Source organism: Nerophis ophidion, linkage group LG12 (assembly GCF_033978795.1).
Source record: "Nerophis ophidion isolate RoL-2023_Sa linkage group LG12, RoL_Noph_v1.0, whole genome shotgun sequence".
Lineage (NCBI taxonomy): Eukaryota > Metazoa > Chordata > Actinopteri > Syngnathiformes > Syngnathidae > Nerophis > Nerophis ophidion.
This window is the reverse complement of record NC_084622.1, coordinates 35,184,541-35,205,280: the sequence shown is the minus strand read 5'-3', so window position 1 is coordinate 35,205,280 and position 20,740 is coordinate 35,184,541. Positions and strand designations below refer to the sequence as shown.

General features: G+C 38.9%; 1 protein-coding gene across 2 annotated transcripts in view; it reads right to left on the bottom strand.

The window, feature by feature from the left end:
* necab2 (N-terminal EF-hand calcium binding protein 2) overlaps positions 1-20,740 on the bottom strand; it is a 436,762-nt gene that overhangs the window by 65,961 nt on the left and 350,061 nt on the right. The window contains exons 8-9 of one of the 2 annotated variants that reach the window (XM_061917448.1): positions 20,326-20,405; positions 5,353-5,409 (exon numbers count right to left, since the gene is read on the bottom strand). In XM_061917448.1, the coding sequence (XP_061773432.1) occupies positions 5,353-5,409; positions 20,326-20,405 (137 nt within the window). The remainder of the gene's footprint in view (positions 1-5,352; positions 5,410-20,325; positions 20,406-20,740) is intronic. The other variant, XM_061917449.1, reaches the window with a different exon arrangement.

Below are 20,740 nucleotides of genomic sequence, written 5' to 3'. Positions count from 1 at the left end.
TGATTTTGCCATTCCTTTACCTCTTTTGACGTGTGTTTGGGGTCATAGTCCTGTTGGAACACCCAACTGCGGCCAAGACCCAACCTCCGGGCTGATGATTTTAGGTTGTCCTGAATAATTTGGAGGTAATCCTCCTTCTTTATTGTCCCATTTACTCTCTGTAAAGCACCAGGTCCATTGACAGCAAAACAGGCCCAGAGCATAATACTACTACCACCAAGATTGACGGTAGGATGGTGTTCCTGGGGTTAAAGGCCTCACCTTTTCTCCTGTATGCCTAATGCTGGGTATAGTGGCCAAACAGCTCAATTTATGATCATCAGACCACAGAACTTTCCTCCAGAAGGTCTTATCTTTGTCCATGTGAAGTCAGGACCACCTAAAATAATCAGCCCGGAGGTTGGGTCTTGGACGCAGTTGGGTGTTCTAACAGGACAATGACCCCAAACACGAGTCAAAATTTGTAAAGGAATGGCTAAATCAGGCTAGAATTAAGGTTTGAGGATGGCCTTCCTTTAAATGTGTGGACAATGATGAAGAAACAAGTCCATGTCAGAAAACCAACACATTTAGCTGAACTGCACCAATTTTGTCAAGAGGAATGGGTAAAAATTCCACCAAAAGCTTGCTGTATGTATACATTTGACCCAGAAGATTTGGTCACATTTTCAGTAGACCAATAATAAATTCATTAAGAACCAAACTTCTTGAATGTTTTTTGTGACCAAGTATGTGCTCCAATCACTCTATCACATAAAAATAAGAGTTGTAGAAATTATTGGAAACTCAAGACAGCCATGACATTACGTTCTTTAAAGGGGAACATTATCACCAGGCCTAATTAAGCGTCAATATATACCTTGATGTTGCAGAAAAAAGACCATATATTTTTTTAACCGATTTCCGAACTCTAAAATGGGTGAATTTTGGCAAATTAAACGCCTTTCTATTTATCGCTCTCGGAGAGATGACGTCAGAACGTGACGTCACCTAGGTAGTCAACGCCATTTTCTCCACCGCATTACACGCAGCAAGTCTAATCAGCTCTGTTATTTTCGGTTTTTTCGACTTTTTTCCGGTACCTTGGAGACATCATGCCTCGTCGGTGTGTTGTCCGAGGGTGTAACAACACGATCAGGGACGGATTCAAGTTGATTTACGTAGACTGTAAATCGATTATCAGGGCATGCTAATTGATGCTAACATGCTATTTAGGCTAGCTGTATGTACATATTGCATCGTTATGCCTCATTTGTAGCTATATTTGCATCCAGCCTTTCCCTCCACCCACATTTAATGGCAAACTAACACAAACCAGTCGACGGATTTTAGTTGCTCCGGTGTCAAGAGATGCGAAAGTCCCTCGTTTGGTTTTTACCGGCGATGCTACGACAGGGATGGCAAGAATGTCTGGATATCCTGCGACACTCAAAGCAGATGCATTCCCAACGATAAAGTAAACGAAATCACAAAGGTGAGTTTTGTTGATGTTATTGACTTATGAGCTAATCAGACATATTTGGTCGCGGCATGACTGCCAGCTCATCGATGCTAACATGCTATTTAGGCTAGCTGTATTTGCGTCCCTCGTTTGGTTTTTATCGGCGATGCTACGACAGAGATGGCACAGAGATGGCAAGAATGTCTGGATATCCTGCGACACTCAAAGCAGATGCATTCCCAACGATAAAGTCAACGAAATCACAAAGGTGAGTTTTGTTGATGTTATTGACTTATGAGCTAATCAGACATATTTGGTCGCGGCATGACTGCCAGCTCATCGATGCTAACATGCTATTTTGGCTAGCTGTATTTGCATCCAACGTTTCCTTCCACCCACATTTAATGCCAAACAAACACTTACCAATCGACGGATTTAAGTTAATCCAGTGTCACAAGATGCAAAACTTCCGATCGTTGGTCTGCACATTTTACCGGCAATGCAAAGGCAAACATGGCCGAATAGCGTCAATAGCTATTCGCTCAATAGCTTCAGTTTGTTCTTCACTTTCATTTTCGCTATCTGCCTCCATACTCCAACCATCCGTTTCAATACATGCGTAATCTGTTGAATCGCTTAAGCCGCTGAAATCCGAGTCTGAATCCAAGCTAATGTCGCTATATCTGGCTGTGCTATCCACCATCTGTTTGTATTGGCGTCGCATGTGACATCACCGGGAAATGGACAGTGGCTTTGCAGATAGAGAAAATCAGGCACCTTAAAGCTTTTTTTAGGGATATTCCGGGACGGCTAAAATTTTGAAAAAAACTTCGAAAAATTAAATAAGCTACTGGGAACTAATTTTTATTGGTTTTAACCCTTCTGAAATTGTGATAATGTTCCCCTTTAAAAGTGTATGCAAACTTTTGACCTCGACTGTATATATGGCAGATCTTTGATATTTAGGACACTGTTAATGCGAAAAGGAAATATATTTTTTTCCAATTGAATCAGGAAAAGTACTACCACATATAGGCACATATGGGGCGGTATAGCTCGAATGGTAGAGTGGCCGTGCCAGCAACTTGAGGGTTCCAGGTTCGATCCCCGCTTCCGCCATCCTAGTCACTGCCGCTGTGTCCTTGGGCAAGACACTTTACCCACCTGCTCCGAGTGCCACCTACACTGGTTTAAAGGTAACTTATATATTGGGTTTCACTATGTAAAAAGGCTTTAAGTCACTAGAGAAAAGCGCTATATAAATACAATTCACTTCACATATAAAGCGAAGATCAATATTAAAACAATGTTTGTTTCTCGATTTTCACTGCCTTTTTGCCCTGGTTTTCTTATACCGTCTTGGTTATCTATACTATGGCCAAACATTACACAAAACAAACCAGTCTGTGTCCGAACAAAGAGTGTTAGTGACTCAGTCTCTGTGCTTCTTTTTAGTTAAGTACAGCTGCAAAATAAACCACCACAGGTCCAGAGAAAGATGCAAGTGCCAGCATTCACTAAAGGAGGTGAGAAACACTATTAAATTGAAGGAAGAACTCGTGGCCACACCCCTCCGACTTTCAGGTAACATATAATTTCACTAAAACACTAACACAATAAGCAGATATGGGATTTTCCAGATTTATCCTAGTAAATGTGTCTAACATCTGAATCGCTCCCACTGCCCTTGCCTTTTTTTTTCTAGTCCTTCACTCTCACTTTCCTCATCCACGAATCTTTCATCTTTGCTCCAAATAATGGGAAATCGTCGCTTTCTCGGTCCGAATCGCTCTCGCTGCTGGTGGCTATGATTGTGAACAATGTGAGAATGTGAGGAGCTCCACAACCGGTGATGTCACGCCCACATCGTTTGCTACTTCCGGTACAGGCAAGGCTTTTTTATTAGCGACCAAAAGTTGCGAACTTTATTGTCGATGTTCTCTACTAAATCCTTTCAGCAAAAAATATGGCAATCTCGCAAAATGATCAAGTATGACACATAGAATGGACCTGGTATCCCCGTTTAGAAAGAAATACTCATTTCAGTAGGCCTTTAAAAACAACCCCACACCATTATTCCTCCTCAACCAAATTTCTCACTCGGCCCAATGCAGTCCGAAACGCAGTGTTCTCTAGGCAACCTCCGAATACTGACCGGTCCATCCTATTGCCAGATGGAAAAGCGTGATTCATCATTCCAGAGAAAGCGTATCCACTGCTCTAGAATCCAGTAATGACGTGCTTTACACAACTGCATCAGACACGTTCCATTGGACTTGGTGATGTGTGGCTTAGATACAGCTGCTTGGTCATTAAAACCCATTCCATGAAGCTCTCTGTGTACTGTACGTGGGCTATTTGGAAGGTCACATGAAGTTTAGAGCTCTGTAGCAACTGACTGTGTAGAAAGTCTTTGCACTATGCATTTCAGCATCCGCTAATCCTCCTCTGTCAGTTTACGTGGCCTACCACTTGGTGGCTGAGTTGCTGTTGTTCCCAAAATGTTCCATTTTTTTACAATAAAGCCGACAGTTGACTTTGGAATATTTAGGAGCGAGGAAATTTCACGACAGGATTTGTTGCACAGGTGGCATCATATGACAGTTCCATGCTAGAAATCACTGAGCTCCTGAGCGCGCCTCTTTCTTTCACAAATGTTTGTAGAAACAGTCTCCATGCTTAAGTGCTTGATTTTATACACCTGTGACCTCTCCCGTCAAATAGGCAAAACCCAGGAACTCAATTTTGGTCAAAACTGAGCTGATAATAATTTTGGAGTTCCTAGATGATATGCTTTACATTAGTGTATGCGATATTGTAATTTGTTCCGTAAGTAAGCTGTTACGCGCATGGCAGGACCTAGCAACTACCACATAACCGCGTAGATACAACAGAAAAACCTAGTATCTCAAGGGACCAATCGGAGCTTTTTTGTCAGTCGCCTTATTGTCTTTAATGAGACATTTGCACGAATGGGGGCCGACGGTCAACCTGATTATGTGATATTATGGCACGAGGGGATAATTGGAAGATTGGCCCAGGACGTTGCAAACACCTTCATTAAATGTATTGTTCTTGATTCTTCTCCTTGCATACGCTTTTGGGCAGATAACTGTGGAGGTCAAAATAAAAACTGGACGCTGTACACGGCTCTTGCCCAATGTGCAAACGCAGAACGGGGACCACCCGAGATTGTGATAAAATATCTGGAGAAAGGGCACACTTTCATGAGAGCAGATTCAATCGGCAAGAAAATGAAAGCTCAAGAAAACATCTATACGTTTGGTGACTTTGTAGATCTTTGTAAGACAGCATCAAGATAGATTTGTTTTCTTTCGTTTTCTCAAAATCAGCTAGAAGTGAGTTACTAGGTTTTGCCTTTGGACGGGAGACCTGATTTTGATCATTTGGGTGGCCAAATACTTTTGGCAATGAAGTGTATGTAAGACATTTTACTTTGCCTGTTTTTTGCAGACATTCATATACGTGTGTGATATTGAATGAAACGGGAAGAACTAGTTGCCAACTGTCTTCTGTGGCTTTACAAATACGTATATCTGTTATTTCCTCCGTGGCTGTGCGATATTAAAAGATTGTGCATGACTTGAGACATTGCCAAATAATACCTAACCTCAATGAATTATTCAGAGCTAGACTACAAAAAAATACATATATTTCCTGGGAAATAATTTGCCGGCTTCGAAACCCTCAATTATATTAAGACCATAGAGGTTTCACAGCAACCCCCCTGCCCCTTTCACTGCTGTGCACTAATTACATTGCAGAGTCAAGTCCATTACTGCTCCTGAGGTACTAAAGTGGGCATTGACTCCATGAGGCTGCACTGACTGATGCTCCACCTGAGGCTGTGCATTAGGTTTAGTAGGTTTATTTGTTTAGGGTCGACTTACTGCGCTGGTGGTGCCGTCTGTGTCTGTTAGCCTTTGGTGCAGATCAAACCAGACAGTCTGTAAGTAGGAGCATAACATCATATCAACAGGACTGGACGGTAACTACACAAACTTGGAGCAAGCAAAAGTCACTTAGAATAACAGTCAATGGTACTGGAAACAAAGTGCATCAAGAGGGAGATGTATAATGCAATCCTATGAGAGGAATAATATTCATTCCTTTACAAACAGTCCTTCATTTTATGGTTTATTTTGAACATGTATACGAGTGTTCACGAGTGGGGGAAGAGTGGATCGTGAGATCGACAGGCGGATCGGTGCAGCGTCTTCAGTAATGCGGACGTTGTACCGATCCGTTGTGGTGAAGAAGGGGCTGAGCCGGAAGGCAAAGCTCTCAATTTACCGGTCGATCTACGTTCCCATCCTCACCTATGGTCATGAGCTTTGGGTCATGACCGAAAGGATAAGATCACGGGTACAAGCGGCCGAAATGAGTTTCCTCCGCTGTGTGGCGGGGCTCTCCCTTAGAGATAGGGTGAGAAGCTCTGCCATCCGGGAGGAACTCAAAGTAAATCCGCTGCTCCTTCACATTGAGAGGAGCCAGATGAGGTGGTTCGGGCATCTGGTCAGGATGCCACCCGAACGCCTCCCTAGGGAGGTGTTTAGGGCACGTCCAACCGGTAGGAGGCCACGGGGAAGACCCAGGAAACGTTGGGAAGACTATGTCTCCCGGCTGGCCTGGGAACGCCTCGGGATCCCCCGGGAAGAGCTAGACGAAGTGGCTGGGGAGAGGGAAGTCTGGGATTCCCTGCTTAGGTTGTTGCCCCCGCGACCCGACCTCGGATAAGCGGAAGAAGATGGATGGATGGATGTATACAGTATCAATATGATTCATCACATATTTTATATATTTTCATTTTCCTTTACAACATATCCAAAAAGGAATAGGAAGGAAGAAGCAAACCTTATTTAATCCTAACCCCTTTTCACTTCATTGCAAGTACTACCACATTTCTTCATTTCCTGTTCTCACTTTAGAATCAGAATCAGAAATACTTTATTAATCTCCGAGGGGAAATTAAAAATGTACATCAATGCGTTCCAACCACATCAGTTCTCCTCATAAATAGTTGAATCAGTTGTGATTCGCTCAATGAGATTGATAAAATCGTATTTTCAATAAGTTCATCATGTTTATGATAATTCTTCTTCCTTGTACTTTGTAAACACTTGTAGTTTGAACAACCTCTTAAACGAGATCATTGTTTGATTTACTCCGTAATTTATTTCCAGATTCTGACGTACTAAAGGTTTTAAGTGTTGTTCGTGCATACACACATTTGAAGTTAGATTTTACTCTAAGGTTGTATTTATCCTCTTTTGTGGAAATTAATTAATGTACATTAATTAATTAAATTAAAGGGGCCGGCATAGCTCGGTTGGCAGATTGGCCGTGCCAGCAACTTAAGGGTTCCTGGTTCGATTCCCGCTTCTGCCATCCTAGTCTCTGCCGTTGTGTCCTAAGGCAAGACACTTTACCCACCTGCTCCCAGTGCCACCCACACTGGTTTAAATGTAACTTAGATAACGGGTTTCACAATGTAAAGCGCTTTGAGTCAATAGAGAAAAGCTCTATATAAACATAATTCACTTCACTTCACTACATTCTTTAGTAGCAGGTTAAAGTTTGTTTGCCTTGTGCATAATTTTAGCTGTTTTTAACCGCACCAAATCGTTGAGTTCTAATATTTTGGATTGAATAAATAATGGGATTGTATGTTCCCTCGACATAGTGTATTATTCTAATTGAATATCATTTCCTGCCACTGTGTTGCATGTTTTTAACGAGAAGTTGCCTAAAATGCTCACTATGTATGATAAGTATTTTTGTTAAAAAAAAAAAGCCAATAATTATTTTTTGTGGTCCCCTTTATTTTGAAAAGTATCAAAAAGCATCATACATTTTATCGTATCATTTATCATACATTGTGGTACCGGTACCAAAATATTGGTATCGGGACGACTATAATGTGTATATGTGTGTACAGTATGTACAGTGGGGCAAAAAGGTATTTAGTCAGCCACCGATTGTGCAAGTTCTCCCACTTAAAATGAAGACAGAGTTCTGTAATTGTCATCATAGGTACACTTCAACTGTGAGAGACAGAATGTGAAAAAAAATCCAGGAATTCACATTGTAGGAATTTTAAATATTTTCCACCATAATTTACAAATACATTAAGTATTTGGTCAACCATTCAAAGCTCTCACTGATGGAAGGAGGTTTTGACTCAAAATCTCACGATACATGGCCCCATTCATTCTTTCCTTAACACGGATCAATCGTCCTGTCTCCTTAGCAGAAAAACATGATGTTTCCACCCCCATACTTCACAGTAGGTATGGTGTTCTTGGGATGCAACTCAGTATTCTTCTTCCTCCAAACACGACGAGTTGAGTTTATACCAAAAAGTTCTATTTTGGTTTCATCTGACCACATGACATTCTCCCAATCCTCTGCTGTATCATCCATGTATCCATTTTGTTATAAACTTAACTCGTCGTGTTTGGAGGAAGAAGAATACTGAGTTGCATCCCAAGAACACCATACCTACTGTGAAACATGGGGGTGGAAACATCATGCTTTGGGGCTGTTTTTCTGCTAAGGAGACAGGACGATTGATCCGTGTTAAGGAAAGAATGAATGGGGCCATGTATCGTGAGATTTTGAGCCAGAACCTCCTTCCATCAGTGAGAGCTTTGAATGGTTGATCAAATACTTATTTTCCACCATAATTTGTAAATAAATTCTTTAAAATTCCTACAATATGAATTCCCGGATTGTTTTTTCACATTCTGTCTCTGACAGTTGAAGTGTACCTATGATGAAAATTACAGAACTCTGTCATCATTTTAAGTGGGAGAACTTGCACAATCGGTGGCTGACTAAATACTTTTTTGCCCCACTGTATAGATTGAAAGGCTAACAAGAATGTGGCTTAATTGGCTATGGGGTGGAGTCACTATTAGACCAATTTGGATTTTACAGATGAGACTCTACAGGCATTATATACATTTTTCCTTTTTTTGAAACAATGATAAACATGTACTGTATTATGCAGTTCAGTTCTATCCCTACTATAATAATAAACATAAGACAATGTTTTACTAGCCACATTAAACACATGGGAGTCATATAGACTAAGTGGAGTAAGTCACATTGAGCAATGAAGGTTCCTTCCAATTAAGCGACTGATAACGGCTGCTCCCGTGAATAAATAAATGCTGTCTGCACTGCACACTTTTCCAATCACAGTCAGGAGACGTGCGCACGCACGCACGCACACACACACACACACACACACACACACACACACACACACACACACACACACACACACACACACACACACACACACACACACACACTAGTATTTGTTACCTACTTGAGACCACCAAAAAATGCCAACCTCTCTAGGACCTCCATTTCTAGATATATAAAGATTTGTATTTACAACATTAATAATATATACATATTATTCAAAAATAGAAAAGCTTGTTGTGAAATATGAGTTGGAATTTAACAAGAAAAAGGTCAGAGTTTTACAAGAAAAAGGTCACAATTTTACAAGAAAAACTGAACATTTGTGCAACATTATGATCAAATTTGGAATCTTACCCAATAACAGTCGCAATTTTAGAAGAAAAGCTTAACATTTTGGCAATTTTATGAAAAGAGTCGAAATTTTATTCGACAAAAGTCACAATTTTATAAGAAAGGTAAACAATTTGGCAATATTATAATAATAATCTGAATTTTACTCGGCATAATGACAAAAGACATTTTACTACAAAAATTTCACTATATTACAAGAAAAAAAAATTGGCAATATTGTAATACAAGTCAGAATTTTGTATTTTGCATTAAAATATAATAATTTCACATAAAAAAGTAATGATTTTACGAGAAAATATTGCAATATTACATAAACCAAAAGAATATGAGATACTGTTCCCAATTTTATAAGAAAAAAGTCGACAAATTATGACAACATTTTTCTTTGCTCTTTAATTCTTTTGTTTGTAATTGGTTTTTAACCTTCAATATTTACTTCGTTATTACAGTAAGTTTGTACATACATATTTATTGATTTTTTTTTTAGATTTTGGCCAAAGGGGGCACATTTCAATTTCTTACACACACTTGTTCTTTCATGTGTTGGCCAGAGGGGGAGCACTTTTAAAACCGACACACAGTCAATTTGAAAAATTCCTCCTTTTTGAGACCACACTAATTTTGATAGATTTCACCACCAGGGGTGCAAATGAGATATTCTCTATTAGATGCAATGGTTTTGTCAGGAAAACGCATGGCTGCCGTTTTTGTTACCCCGAGATGCAATTTTCTCAATTTACCTTTAATAAATAAATCTATATATACAAAACAAATGGCTATTTCTGTCCGTCATTCTGCCATATATTTGTTTGCCTTTGACGGAAGGTTTTTTGTAGAGAATAAAATAACAAAAAAACACTAAATTGAACCGTTTAAAACAGGAGAAAACACGAAAAAAAAAGAAAATTAAATTTTGAAACATAGTTTATCTTAAATTTTGACTCTTTACAATTCAAAATTCAATCAGAAAACATGAAGAGAAAAACTAGCTAATTCAAATCTTTTTGAAAAAATTAAAAAAAGAATTTATGGAACATAATTAGTAATTTTTCCTGGTTCAAGATTAATTTTAGAATTTTGATTACATGTTTTAAATAGGTTAAAATCCAATCTGCACTTTGTTAGAATATATAACATATTAGACCAAGCTATATTTCTAACAAAGACAAATCATTATTCTAGATTTTCCAGATCAAAAATTTTAAAAGAAATTCAAAAGACTTTGAAATGAGATTTAATTTTTTTTATTTTAATGAATAAATATTTCACAAAGCTTTTTCGTCAAAAAAACAGAAACCAAAATTAAGAATTAAATTAAAATGTATTTATTGTTATTTACAATAAAAAAAAAATTACTTGAACATTGATTTAAATTGTCAGGAAAGAAGAAGAAAGAATTTAAAAAGGTATGTGTTTAAAAACCCTAAAAATCCTTTTTAAGGTTGTATTTTTTCTCTAAAATGGTCTTTCTGAAAGTTATAAGAAATAAAGTAAAAAAATAAATGAATTTATTTAAACAAGTGAAGACCAAGTCTTTAAAATATTTTCTTGGATTTTTAAATTCTATTTGAGTTTTGTCTCTCTTAGAATTAAAAATGTCGAGCAAAGCGAGACCAGCTTGCTAGTAAATAAATAAAATTAAAAAAATAGAGGCAGCTCACTGGTAAGTGCTGCTATTCGAGCAGGCACCGTGTTGGTGACCCCTGATGTAAACTTTGCTGGAAAGTTTGTTGTTTCCTCTTGAAGTCATTTGCAACTAAGCATGAGAGCAGCGCAAAAAGACTTCCAGTGAACGTCTTTTCAAAATAAAAGCATCTTTAAACTTCAAAATAATACCACATATTTTGGCGCATTTGAATTACAACTCTTAGTAATGAAACATGCATGTAAAAATTAAACAATTTCAGTCAGGGCCGAGTTGGACTCAAACGCAAGGCACCACGTGTTGAATGACATCATCGGTATATAGAGGTGAGGGGAAATTGCCATCTTTTAACATTTTGTTTTTTCACCTGGTTTACCCTTTTTCTATTAAAAACATTTGTTGCATGTCCCTTGATAGATGGAAGCAAGAAAAATATTTTGGTAAATGCACAAATCTTATCCTATTGGGAGGATTCTATGTACTACAGTATGTGTGTCTGCAGGCAACAAACAGGCTCTCGAGACCTAATTACCAACAAGTACGCAACATTTATCAATTGCAAGCTTTTCAAATAAGATCTAAAACATGGAAAGGACATAGTGAAGATTGATATGAAGTAATTGAGTGAAACTATTTTCGTTATCAAGGGTCATATTCACAACCAGATTGTAGTATGGAAACCAAATCGTTTTTCCAATAGGCAAATAGCAAGAAGAATCCGACTAATCCGTCCCAAACATGTTAGCGCAAAACACTTTTTTAATTAAATAATATTTATGTTTGTGCAGTGGAAATACTTTTAATCATAAAACTTCAAGAACATAAAAACTATAATTAGTTAGGGCAAAACATTTTGCAGCACAAACGTAGCACAAACAATTGAGACAAGTTTGGGGAGATTTTGACATATTTGTTGTCTGTCTGTGTTGGCCCTGCGATGAGGTGGCGACTTGTCCAGGGTGTACACTGCCTTCCGCCTGATTGTAACTGAGATAGGCACCAGCGCCCCCCGCGACCCCAAAGGGAATAAACGGTAGAAAATGGATGGATGGATATTTATGTTTTACACGCAGAAAACAATGCAAAATACAAACCCCGTTTCCATATGAATTGGGAAATTGTGTTAGATGTAAATATAAATGGAATACAATGATTTGCAAATCCTTTTCAACCCATATTTAATTGAATGCACTACAAAGACAAGATAATTGATGTTCAAACTCATAAACTTTATTTTTTTATTTTTTGCAAATAATAATGAACTTAGAATTTCATGGCTGCAACACGTGCCAAAGTAGTTGGGAAAGGGCATGTTCACCACTGTGTTACATCACCTTTTCTTTTAACTACACTCAATAAACATTTGGGAACTGAGGAAACTAATTGTTGAAGCTTTGAAAGTGGAATTATTTGGTTAAGTAGTTATTTAAGTAACAGATATCAATATGTGAAAATTAATAAGATTAAATCACAGCCAAGAAGAGTAACTTGTGGTGTTCCACAAGGCTCGGTATTGGGACCTAAGTTATTTATACTCTACCTAAATTATATTTGTTCAGTATCTAATAAATTGAAATTTATTATGTTTGCAGATGATACAAATGTATATTGTTGAGGAGAAGACTTGAAGGAACTGTTGAGGATAATAGAGGTTGAGTTAATTCAACTAAAAAAATGGTTTGATATTAATAAGTTATCATTAAATGATAAGAAAACTAAATGTATGGTGTTTAGTGGTGCAAGGACAAATTATGAAGCAAAATTAAAGTTAAATCATGTGGAAATTGATAGAGTATATGAAACTAAATTCTTGGGAATAATAATTGATCATAAACTGTGTTGGAAACCGCATATTGAATACATAAAGGGAAAAATATCCAAATCTATTGCTATTCTTTACAAAGACACATGCTGAATAAGACATGCCTGCATATGTTGTATTATTCTTTTATTTTTCCATATTTAACGTATTGTGTTGAAATTTGGGGAAATGTTTATAAAACAAACATAGACCCAATAATAAAACTTCAAAAAAGGGTAATTAGAATAATGCACAAAGCCTGCTACTATGAACATACCAATCCCTTATTTATGAGTTCAAATGTGTTAAAATTTTCCGACATTGTGTTTTTAAAAACAATGGAAATTATGTTTGGAGTAAAGAACTACAGCCTTCCAGCTGGCTATTTCATTTAAGAGGAGAAAACTATAATTTACGGGGATATCGATTTTTGAAATGGCTAAAGCGAGAACAAATATAAAATACAAATGTATTACAGTTTTAGGAGTTAAATGGTGGAACAATCTCAGTGATGAGCTGAAGACATACACTTCTTTGGTAAGGTTTAAGAAAACATTGAAAGGTGAAATAAATGAAAATTATAAAATATAGTCACAATAACTTTCATCCCATTGATTTTTGACTTATTTATTTTTTTATGTTGATGTTCCAGGCAATCTAATTTTCTGTGAAGGTACAGGATAGGCAAATATAAGCTTTGGCTTCAGCCTATTCCTTTTTTTGTCATTCTTTTTCTTTTCTTTTATGTGTAAATGTGCATTATTGTATACATATAACATGTACTGTAAAACTGATCACACACAATGGTTGATTGATTTGAGTGATTATATGACCAATATAAACTTATTTCATTCATTCATTCATTCATTCATTCATTTCATTCATTCATTCATTTCCCATTCTTGATTTATGTAGAGCTTCAGTCGTTCGCTGTCGTATTTTACGCTTCATAATGCGCCACACATTTTCGATGGGAGACAGGTCTGAACTGCAGGCGGGCTAGGAAAGTACCCGCATTCTTTTTTTACGAAGCCACGCAGCTGAATGTGGCTTGGCATTGTCTTGCTGAAATAAGCAGGGGCGTCCATGAAAAAGACGGCACTTAGATGGCAGCATATGTTGTTCCAAAACCTGTATCTACCTTTCAGCATTAATGGTGCTTTCACAGATGTGTAAGTTATCCATGCCTTGGGCACTTTTTGTGAAAGACTAAGCATTTTTTGGGAAGCTATTTTTTTACCCAATCATGGCACCCAGCTCTTCCTAGCCTGCACACCAGTGGGATGTTCCATATAAGTGTTTGATGAGCATTCCTCATCTTTATTAGTATTTATTACCACCTTTACCAACTTCTTTGTCACGTGTTGCTGGCATCAATTTCTAAAGTTAATGATCATTTGCAACAAAAAAAAAAAGTTCATCAGTTTGAACATCAAATATGTTGTCTTTGTAGCATATTAAACTGAATATGGGTTGAAAATTATTTGCAAATCATCGTATTTTGTTTATATTTACATCCAACACAATTTCCCAACTCATACGGAAACGGGGTTTGTACAAGAATGTTAAATGAAATGGATAAGCAAACATTTAACATTACCTTTACTTTAATGAAGACCTCTGACAACCAGGGCTGAAGGGAGGAAGGCGGGAAGGTGGCAAACACCACCTGTACCTTGCTACAAGTTCTTTTTTAAAATTTTTATTCAATATTGTTTCTCACCTTCTTTATCAAAGCGTTGGCACTTGTCTTACTGTATATCCAGAAATGCATGGAAAATGGCAGTGGGTTCACAAGTCTTTGATCCAATCCCACGCATGAAAGCTTTATGGTACAGCCTTACGTGCAGTACTGTACGTGCAGTACTGTACGTGCAGTACTGTACGTGCAGTACTGTACGTGCAGTACTGTACGTGCAGTACTGTACGTGCAGTACTGTACGTGCAGTACTGTACGTGCAGTACTGTACTCCTTGTGGAAGACTACCTGGTCGTACCTCTTTCCTCTACATCAGTAGGGAATGCCAGGCAAAAGCAGGATGAAGGCATATATAAACGTGCGTTATTCAAACATTTTTTGGTAATTATTCTTCATCCTTGTGGTGATAAACAGATAAAATGTGATGAAGTGTTATTGTTGTTATCGTATTATTTTTGTTCAAATTGAAAACACCATTTTTTCTTTTTTATGCTTGCTGTACCTCAAACAAAAATAAAAAGTAAAGGTGATGTAGCTTTTGAGTCAGGTGCCCCTAAATGGTGGAATGCGCTCCCTAATGAACTGTGGATATTTTTAAATAGGCATTTAAAAACACATTTGTTTAATTGTGCATTACAGTAATATTCCATTATCATTACTTATCATTGTACATATTAATTATTTGTATTACCATATTTATTATTCTGTTTGCAATGTCTCTATTCTTGCATCATGTTATATGCTTGTTTTTAATATTTTTAGAATTTTCTTCATCCATCCATCCATCTAGCTTCTTCCGCTTATTCGAGGTCGGGTCGCGGGGGCAGCAGCCTAAGCAGGGAAGCCCAGACTCTCCTCAGCCACTTCGTCCAGCTCTTCCCGGGGAATCCCGAGGCGTTCCAAGGCCAGCCGGGAGTCATAGTCTTCCCAACGTGTCCTGGGTCTTCCCCGTGGCCTCCTAACGGTTGGACGTGCCCTAAACACCTCCCTAGGGAGCCGTTCGGGTGGCATCCTGACCAGATGCCCGAACCACCTCATCTGGCTCCTCTCGATGTGGAGGAGCAGCGGCTTTACTTTGAGCTCCTCCCGGATGGCCATGAATTTCAGCCGCTTATACCCGGGATCTCGACCTTTTGTTCCTAACCCGAAGCTCATGGCCATAGGTGAGGATGCGAATGTAGATCGACCGGTAAATTGAGAGCTTTGCCTTCCGGCTCAGCTCCTTCTTCAAGACAACAGATCGATACAGCGTCCGCATTACTGAAGACGCCGCACGGATCCGCCTGTCGACCTCACCATCCACTCTTCTCTCACTCGTGAATTTTCTTAAGCCCCCCTAAATAATTTGATGTAATGAAATTTTTTTTAAACAAAATATTTCTGAAAATGTTCAATATAAATATGCAGGAATATGAGTTTAAATACAGTGCTTATTATCCAGTCCAATCTGTTCCATCAGTAATGCACGCATTCCTATAATAAAACTCCAGTCCAGTTTGACTGTTACCTCAGTAGGATGTCTGATTCAGATTTGTTTTGTCAAATCTGATCTTTTTATGCAGTTGTTCACATTAAAAAAATGTATCCAGACTCCAACGTGAATGCAATCTGACACTAATACAATGGCATCATGTCGTCACACGTCCTGCAGTGTTTAGTGAAGTACACATGCTTCAATTCTAGCTGTCTCAGTACTGGCGCATTTGTAGCAATTTAAAGGATTTTGTGCGCGGAGTTTACAGTTACGGTAGCACAATTAGCCCCAAACGGGCTAACATCGCGACTAACATGTTACACGTCCGATTCGCCCAGCGACTCTCTGTCAGAGTATCAGCGCCGGTGTCCAGTGCACCACAGTTCTGTATTGTCGATCGGTCCTTCGGCGGAGTGCTTCGGAAGCTACCGGTCCACTCGTCTCCCCGGCGCCGGGGGAGGGAGCGAGAGAGACCACAACGTGATCGGTAGATTTTTTCAGCTCCGCACACAGCGCTGTCAAGCGCCATTCATATAAAACTTGCGGGCCGCATTAACATTAAACTTTTATATTAAGGTGGGGCCGCAAAATAACGTCTCGCGGGCCGCAATTGGCCTGCGGGCCACTTGTCTGAGTCCCCTGATTTTGGTGAATAATAATGACGCTTATCATAAGCGTCATCAGAGTTCACACTGAAGTTGCATCATAACACTGAATCTGAATCACCATGAATCTGAATCCTCCCATGAATTGATTAACCTGGACCCCGACTTAAACAAGTTGAAAAACGATTCGGGTGTTACCATTTAGTGGTCAATTGTACGGAATATGTACTGTACTGTGCAATCTACTAATCAATCATTCATCCATCCAGTTTCTACCGCTTATTCCCTTTTGGGGTCGCGGGGGGCGCTGGCGCCTATCTCAGCTACAATCGGGCGGAAGGCGTTGTACACCCTGGACAAGTCGCCACCTCATCACAGATCAATCATTCAATGATTTGTAATATAGAACCCATAATATTAATGTCTATAACGAGGGTCGGCAACCCGCGGCTCATTAGCGCCGCCCTAGTGGCTCTCTGGCGCTTTTTCAAAAATGTATGAAAAATGGAAAAAGATGAGGAAAAAAATATAAAAAATATATTTGTTGTTTTAATATGGTTTCGGTAAGAGGATAAACATGACACAAATTTCCCTAATTGTTATAAAGCACACTGTTTGTATTAAACATGCTTCACTGATTCGAGTATTTGGAAGCACCGTTTTGTCCTACTAATTTTGGCGGACCTTGAACTCACCGCAGTTTGTTTACATGTATAACTTTCTCCGACTTTCTAAGACGTGTTTTATGCCGTTTCTTTTTCTGTCTCATTTTGTCCACCAAAGTTTTAGCGTTGTGCATGAAGGTGAGTTTTGTGGACGTTATTGACTTGTGTGGAGTGCTAATCAGACATATTTGCTCACTGCATGACTGCAAGCTAATCGATGCTAACATGCTATTTGGGCTAGCTTTATGTACATATCGCATCATTATGCCTCATTTGTAGCTATATTTGAGCTCATTTGGTTTCCTTTAAGTCCTCTTAATTCAATTTATATCTCATGACACTATCTGTATGTAATATGGCTTTTATTTTTTTTGCGGCTCCAGACATATTTTGTTTTTGTCTTTTTGGTCCAATTTGGCTCTTTCAACATTTTAGGTTGCCGACCCCTGGTCTATAATAGTGCTCAAAGAAAAATAACTTCCACACCGTATGATTAGCAATTCACACTGTGCCGCGTGTATTTACAGCTTTGCAGGAGAGGTGTGTTACTTAAACTTAATTGATGTAATTTAAAAGCCTTAGTGTTATTTTTGGGTCGTGTTTTGGGGGTTCCAAAGACTGGATGCACTGTCTCATAGTCAAAAAAGTGGAGTTCTATGGGTGTTTTTTATCTTCACTTTTATCATTTTCACCATAAATTGCAGGTTATTGTGATAGTCCGTATCACCATGAATTTACCATGAATTGATTAACGTGGACCCCGACTTAAACAAGTTGAAAAACTTATTCGGGTGTTACCATTTAGTGGTCAATTGTACGGAATATGTACTGTACTGTGCAAACTACTAATACAATTTTCAATCAATCAATCAAAAACCCAACCCTACTGGCCAGGTGCGGCCTGTGGGCCTTGAATTTGACACCTGTGGTCTAAATGCCTTAACAGTTTTGCTTTTAAACCAGTGGTTCTTAACCTTGTTGGAGGTACCGAACCCCAACAGTTTCATATGCGCATTCACCGATCGCTTCTTTAGTGAAAAATAAAATGGTTTTTTTTTTTCAAATAAAAAAAAAACATGTTTTTTTTATTGGTGCACAAAATGAACCGTGCATTAACATCACCTTGTTCACAGATCAAAACCAACACAATGCATGATTTCACAACAGATTACGCACCTTACACAGATTACCATAAATTGATTAATGTGGACCCCGACTTAAACAAGTTGAAAAACCTATTCGGGTGTTACCATTTCGTGGTCAATTGTACGGAATATGTTCTGTACTGTGTAAACTGTACTGTTTCAAATAATGTATTCTCTTCCTTTGCAATCTGCTACTAAAAGTTTCAATCAATCAATCCAAAAAACCTGCAAATCAGATGGAAAATTAGGGGGAACATTTGGGGGTATCCATATTACGTCGACAGGGAGAAGTTTTTATTAACGTTGCGATCCGTGACTCGGATCTTCACATGTTTATTTTTCCATCTTTGTTTCATTCTCTTTCTGACCCACTTACTTCCTGTTTAGTCCGTTACCATGGTTACACATTGATTTCACCTGCTCCTCGTTTTCTACACACACCTGGTTCTACTTGATTAGATTAGATTAGATAGTACTTTATTCCGTCAGGAGAGTTCCTTCAGGAAAATTACAATTTTCAGCACAATCCCATTCAAGATCAGACAAACATTACAGGGAGACAGAACAGGATCGCTGACGGGTCTGCCGGCTTCCAGCGCCCCTTACAAAAAAGATTACTCCCTATATAAACCTCCCTCTTTTCCTTGTTCAGTCTGGGTCCATAAAAATTTGCTCTCATGCAACAGGTGACGACTGCTACTTTTTTACGTTTATTCTCGCTAGCTCATATGCTAAGCCACCTGCCTTTTCTTAGCTCACATGCTAATTGTTTTAGTTTTTACATTTTTTGTGCTTTCATGCCAAGTCTAGTTTTCTCTTTGTATTTCCTAGTTTTCATACTAGCGTTTTTGGTTTGCCTTTTTTATTAGCTCCAGTATTTCTGTTCAGAGCTCTCTTTTTGTTAAATAAATATTTTAAAATCTTACCTCTGTTGTGTTAACGTCAACGCATCCTCGAGGGAATCGAACCCGGCACCACGATGCCAAACCGGCGTTACAATTAACACGATAATTTGGATGTGTCTGTACCTCCGTGGCGGAGGCTCCGCCGAACCCCTGAGGCCGACTCACCGAACCCCTAGGGTTCGATCGAACCTGGGTTAAGAACCACTGTTTTAAACCATTTTGATTTCTCCAGTATTTGCTGTGTAATTATATCCACAGTGCCAAAAACTTGCGAGTGAAAAGATTTTGCAAGTGCAAACATTTTTTTGCTCATGTGCTCGCATCAAGGAACTTCCTGGGGGCTAAGCCCCCACCTCTTATTCAAACCTAGTGCGACCCTGTTGTAGTTTGCACACGCTGGTGTTCCATTCACGTATACATTATATATTTTTCTGTAACCAGTTCTCAGGGCTTAATTTTCTAGCTTTTTTTAAAATAAAAGGTATTACTCAGTAGAAGCATTTAAGTCTCACCTTAAAACGCATTTGTATACTCTAGCCTTTAAATAGACTCCCTTTTTAGACCAGTTGATCTGCCGTTTCTTTTCTTTTTCTTCTATGTCCCACTTTCCCTTGTGGAGGGGGTCCGGTCCGATCCGGTGGCCATGTACTGCTCGCCTGTGTATCGGCTGGTGACATCTCTGCGCTGCTGATCCGCCTCCGCTTGTGATGGTTTCCTGCTGGCTCCGCTGTGAACAGGACTCTCGCTGCTGTGTTGGATCCGCTTTGGACTGGACTCTCGCGACTGTGTTGGATCCATTGTGGATTGAACTCTCACAGTATCATGTTAGACCCGCTCGACATCCATTGCTTTCCTCCTCTCCAAGGTTCTCATAGTCATCATTGTCACCGACGTCCCACTGGGTGTGAGTTTTCCTTGCCCTTATGTGGGCCTACCAAGGATGTCGTAGTGGTTTGTGCAGCCCTTTGAGACACTAGTGATTTAGGGCTATATAAGTAAACATTGATTGATTGATTGAAAATATTCCCAGCCCCTGGCTGGACATTGACTTTGGTTTTTCATTGTCATTCTCTTACAATAGCTTCCATTAGGTTGAACCTGTTCTTCACTGGACATATTAAAATTTTCTCATTCACAGCTCAAACGTGGATTTACACTTGATTTTTGCAAAATACATTTAATTTAAAAAAAAATAAAAAAATATTAAAACATGGAAATACCAGTTAGCGACATTGTCGTATTGCAAGGTTGTGTCAGTTGCCTCTAAAGTGAGTTCGGCACAGACACTTAAGGAGCATCCCTCACAAGGTAAAAGCTGACACACAGACACGTAGGCGCATGTTTGGGTGGGTTCTTACTTTATTCTCCAGTCGTCCGATGAGTTCAGCCAGGCGATTGATTTGAGCATCCAGACCCTCTTTCCTTACCTCCACAGCACCTGCAACACACACACACAATCTGTATGAATACATTTTAATGCTCATCACTTATTTATAGATTATGCCTTGTAACGCCGGTTCGGCATCGTGGTACCGGGTTCGATTCCCTCGAGGATGCGTCAAACGAAGAACACAACAAAGGTAAGATCTAACAAATTTATTAACAAAAAGTGAGCTCTGAACAAAAACACCGGAGCTAATAAAAAGGGAAACAAAAGACGCTAGCGTGAAAGCTAGGAAATATAAAGAACTAAGACTTGGCACGATGGCACAAAAAATGAAAACAAAGATGATTAGCATGTGAGCTAAAGATGACAACAAAGTGGCTTAGCTA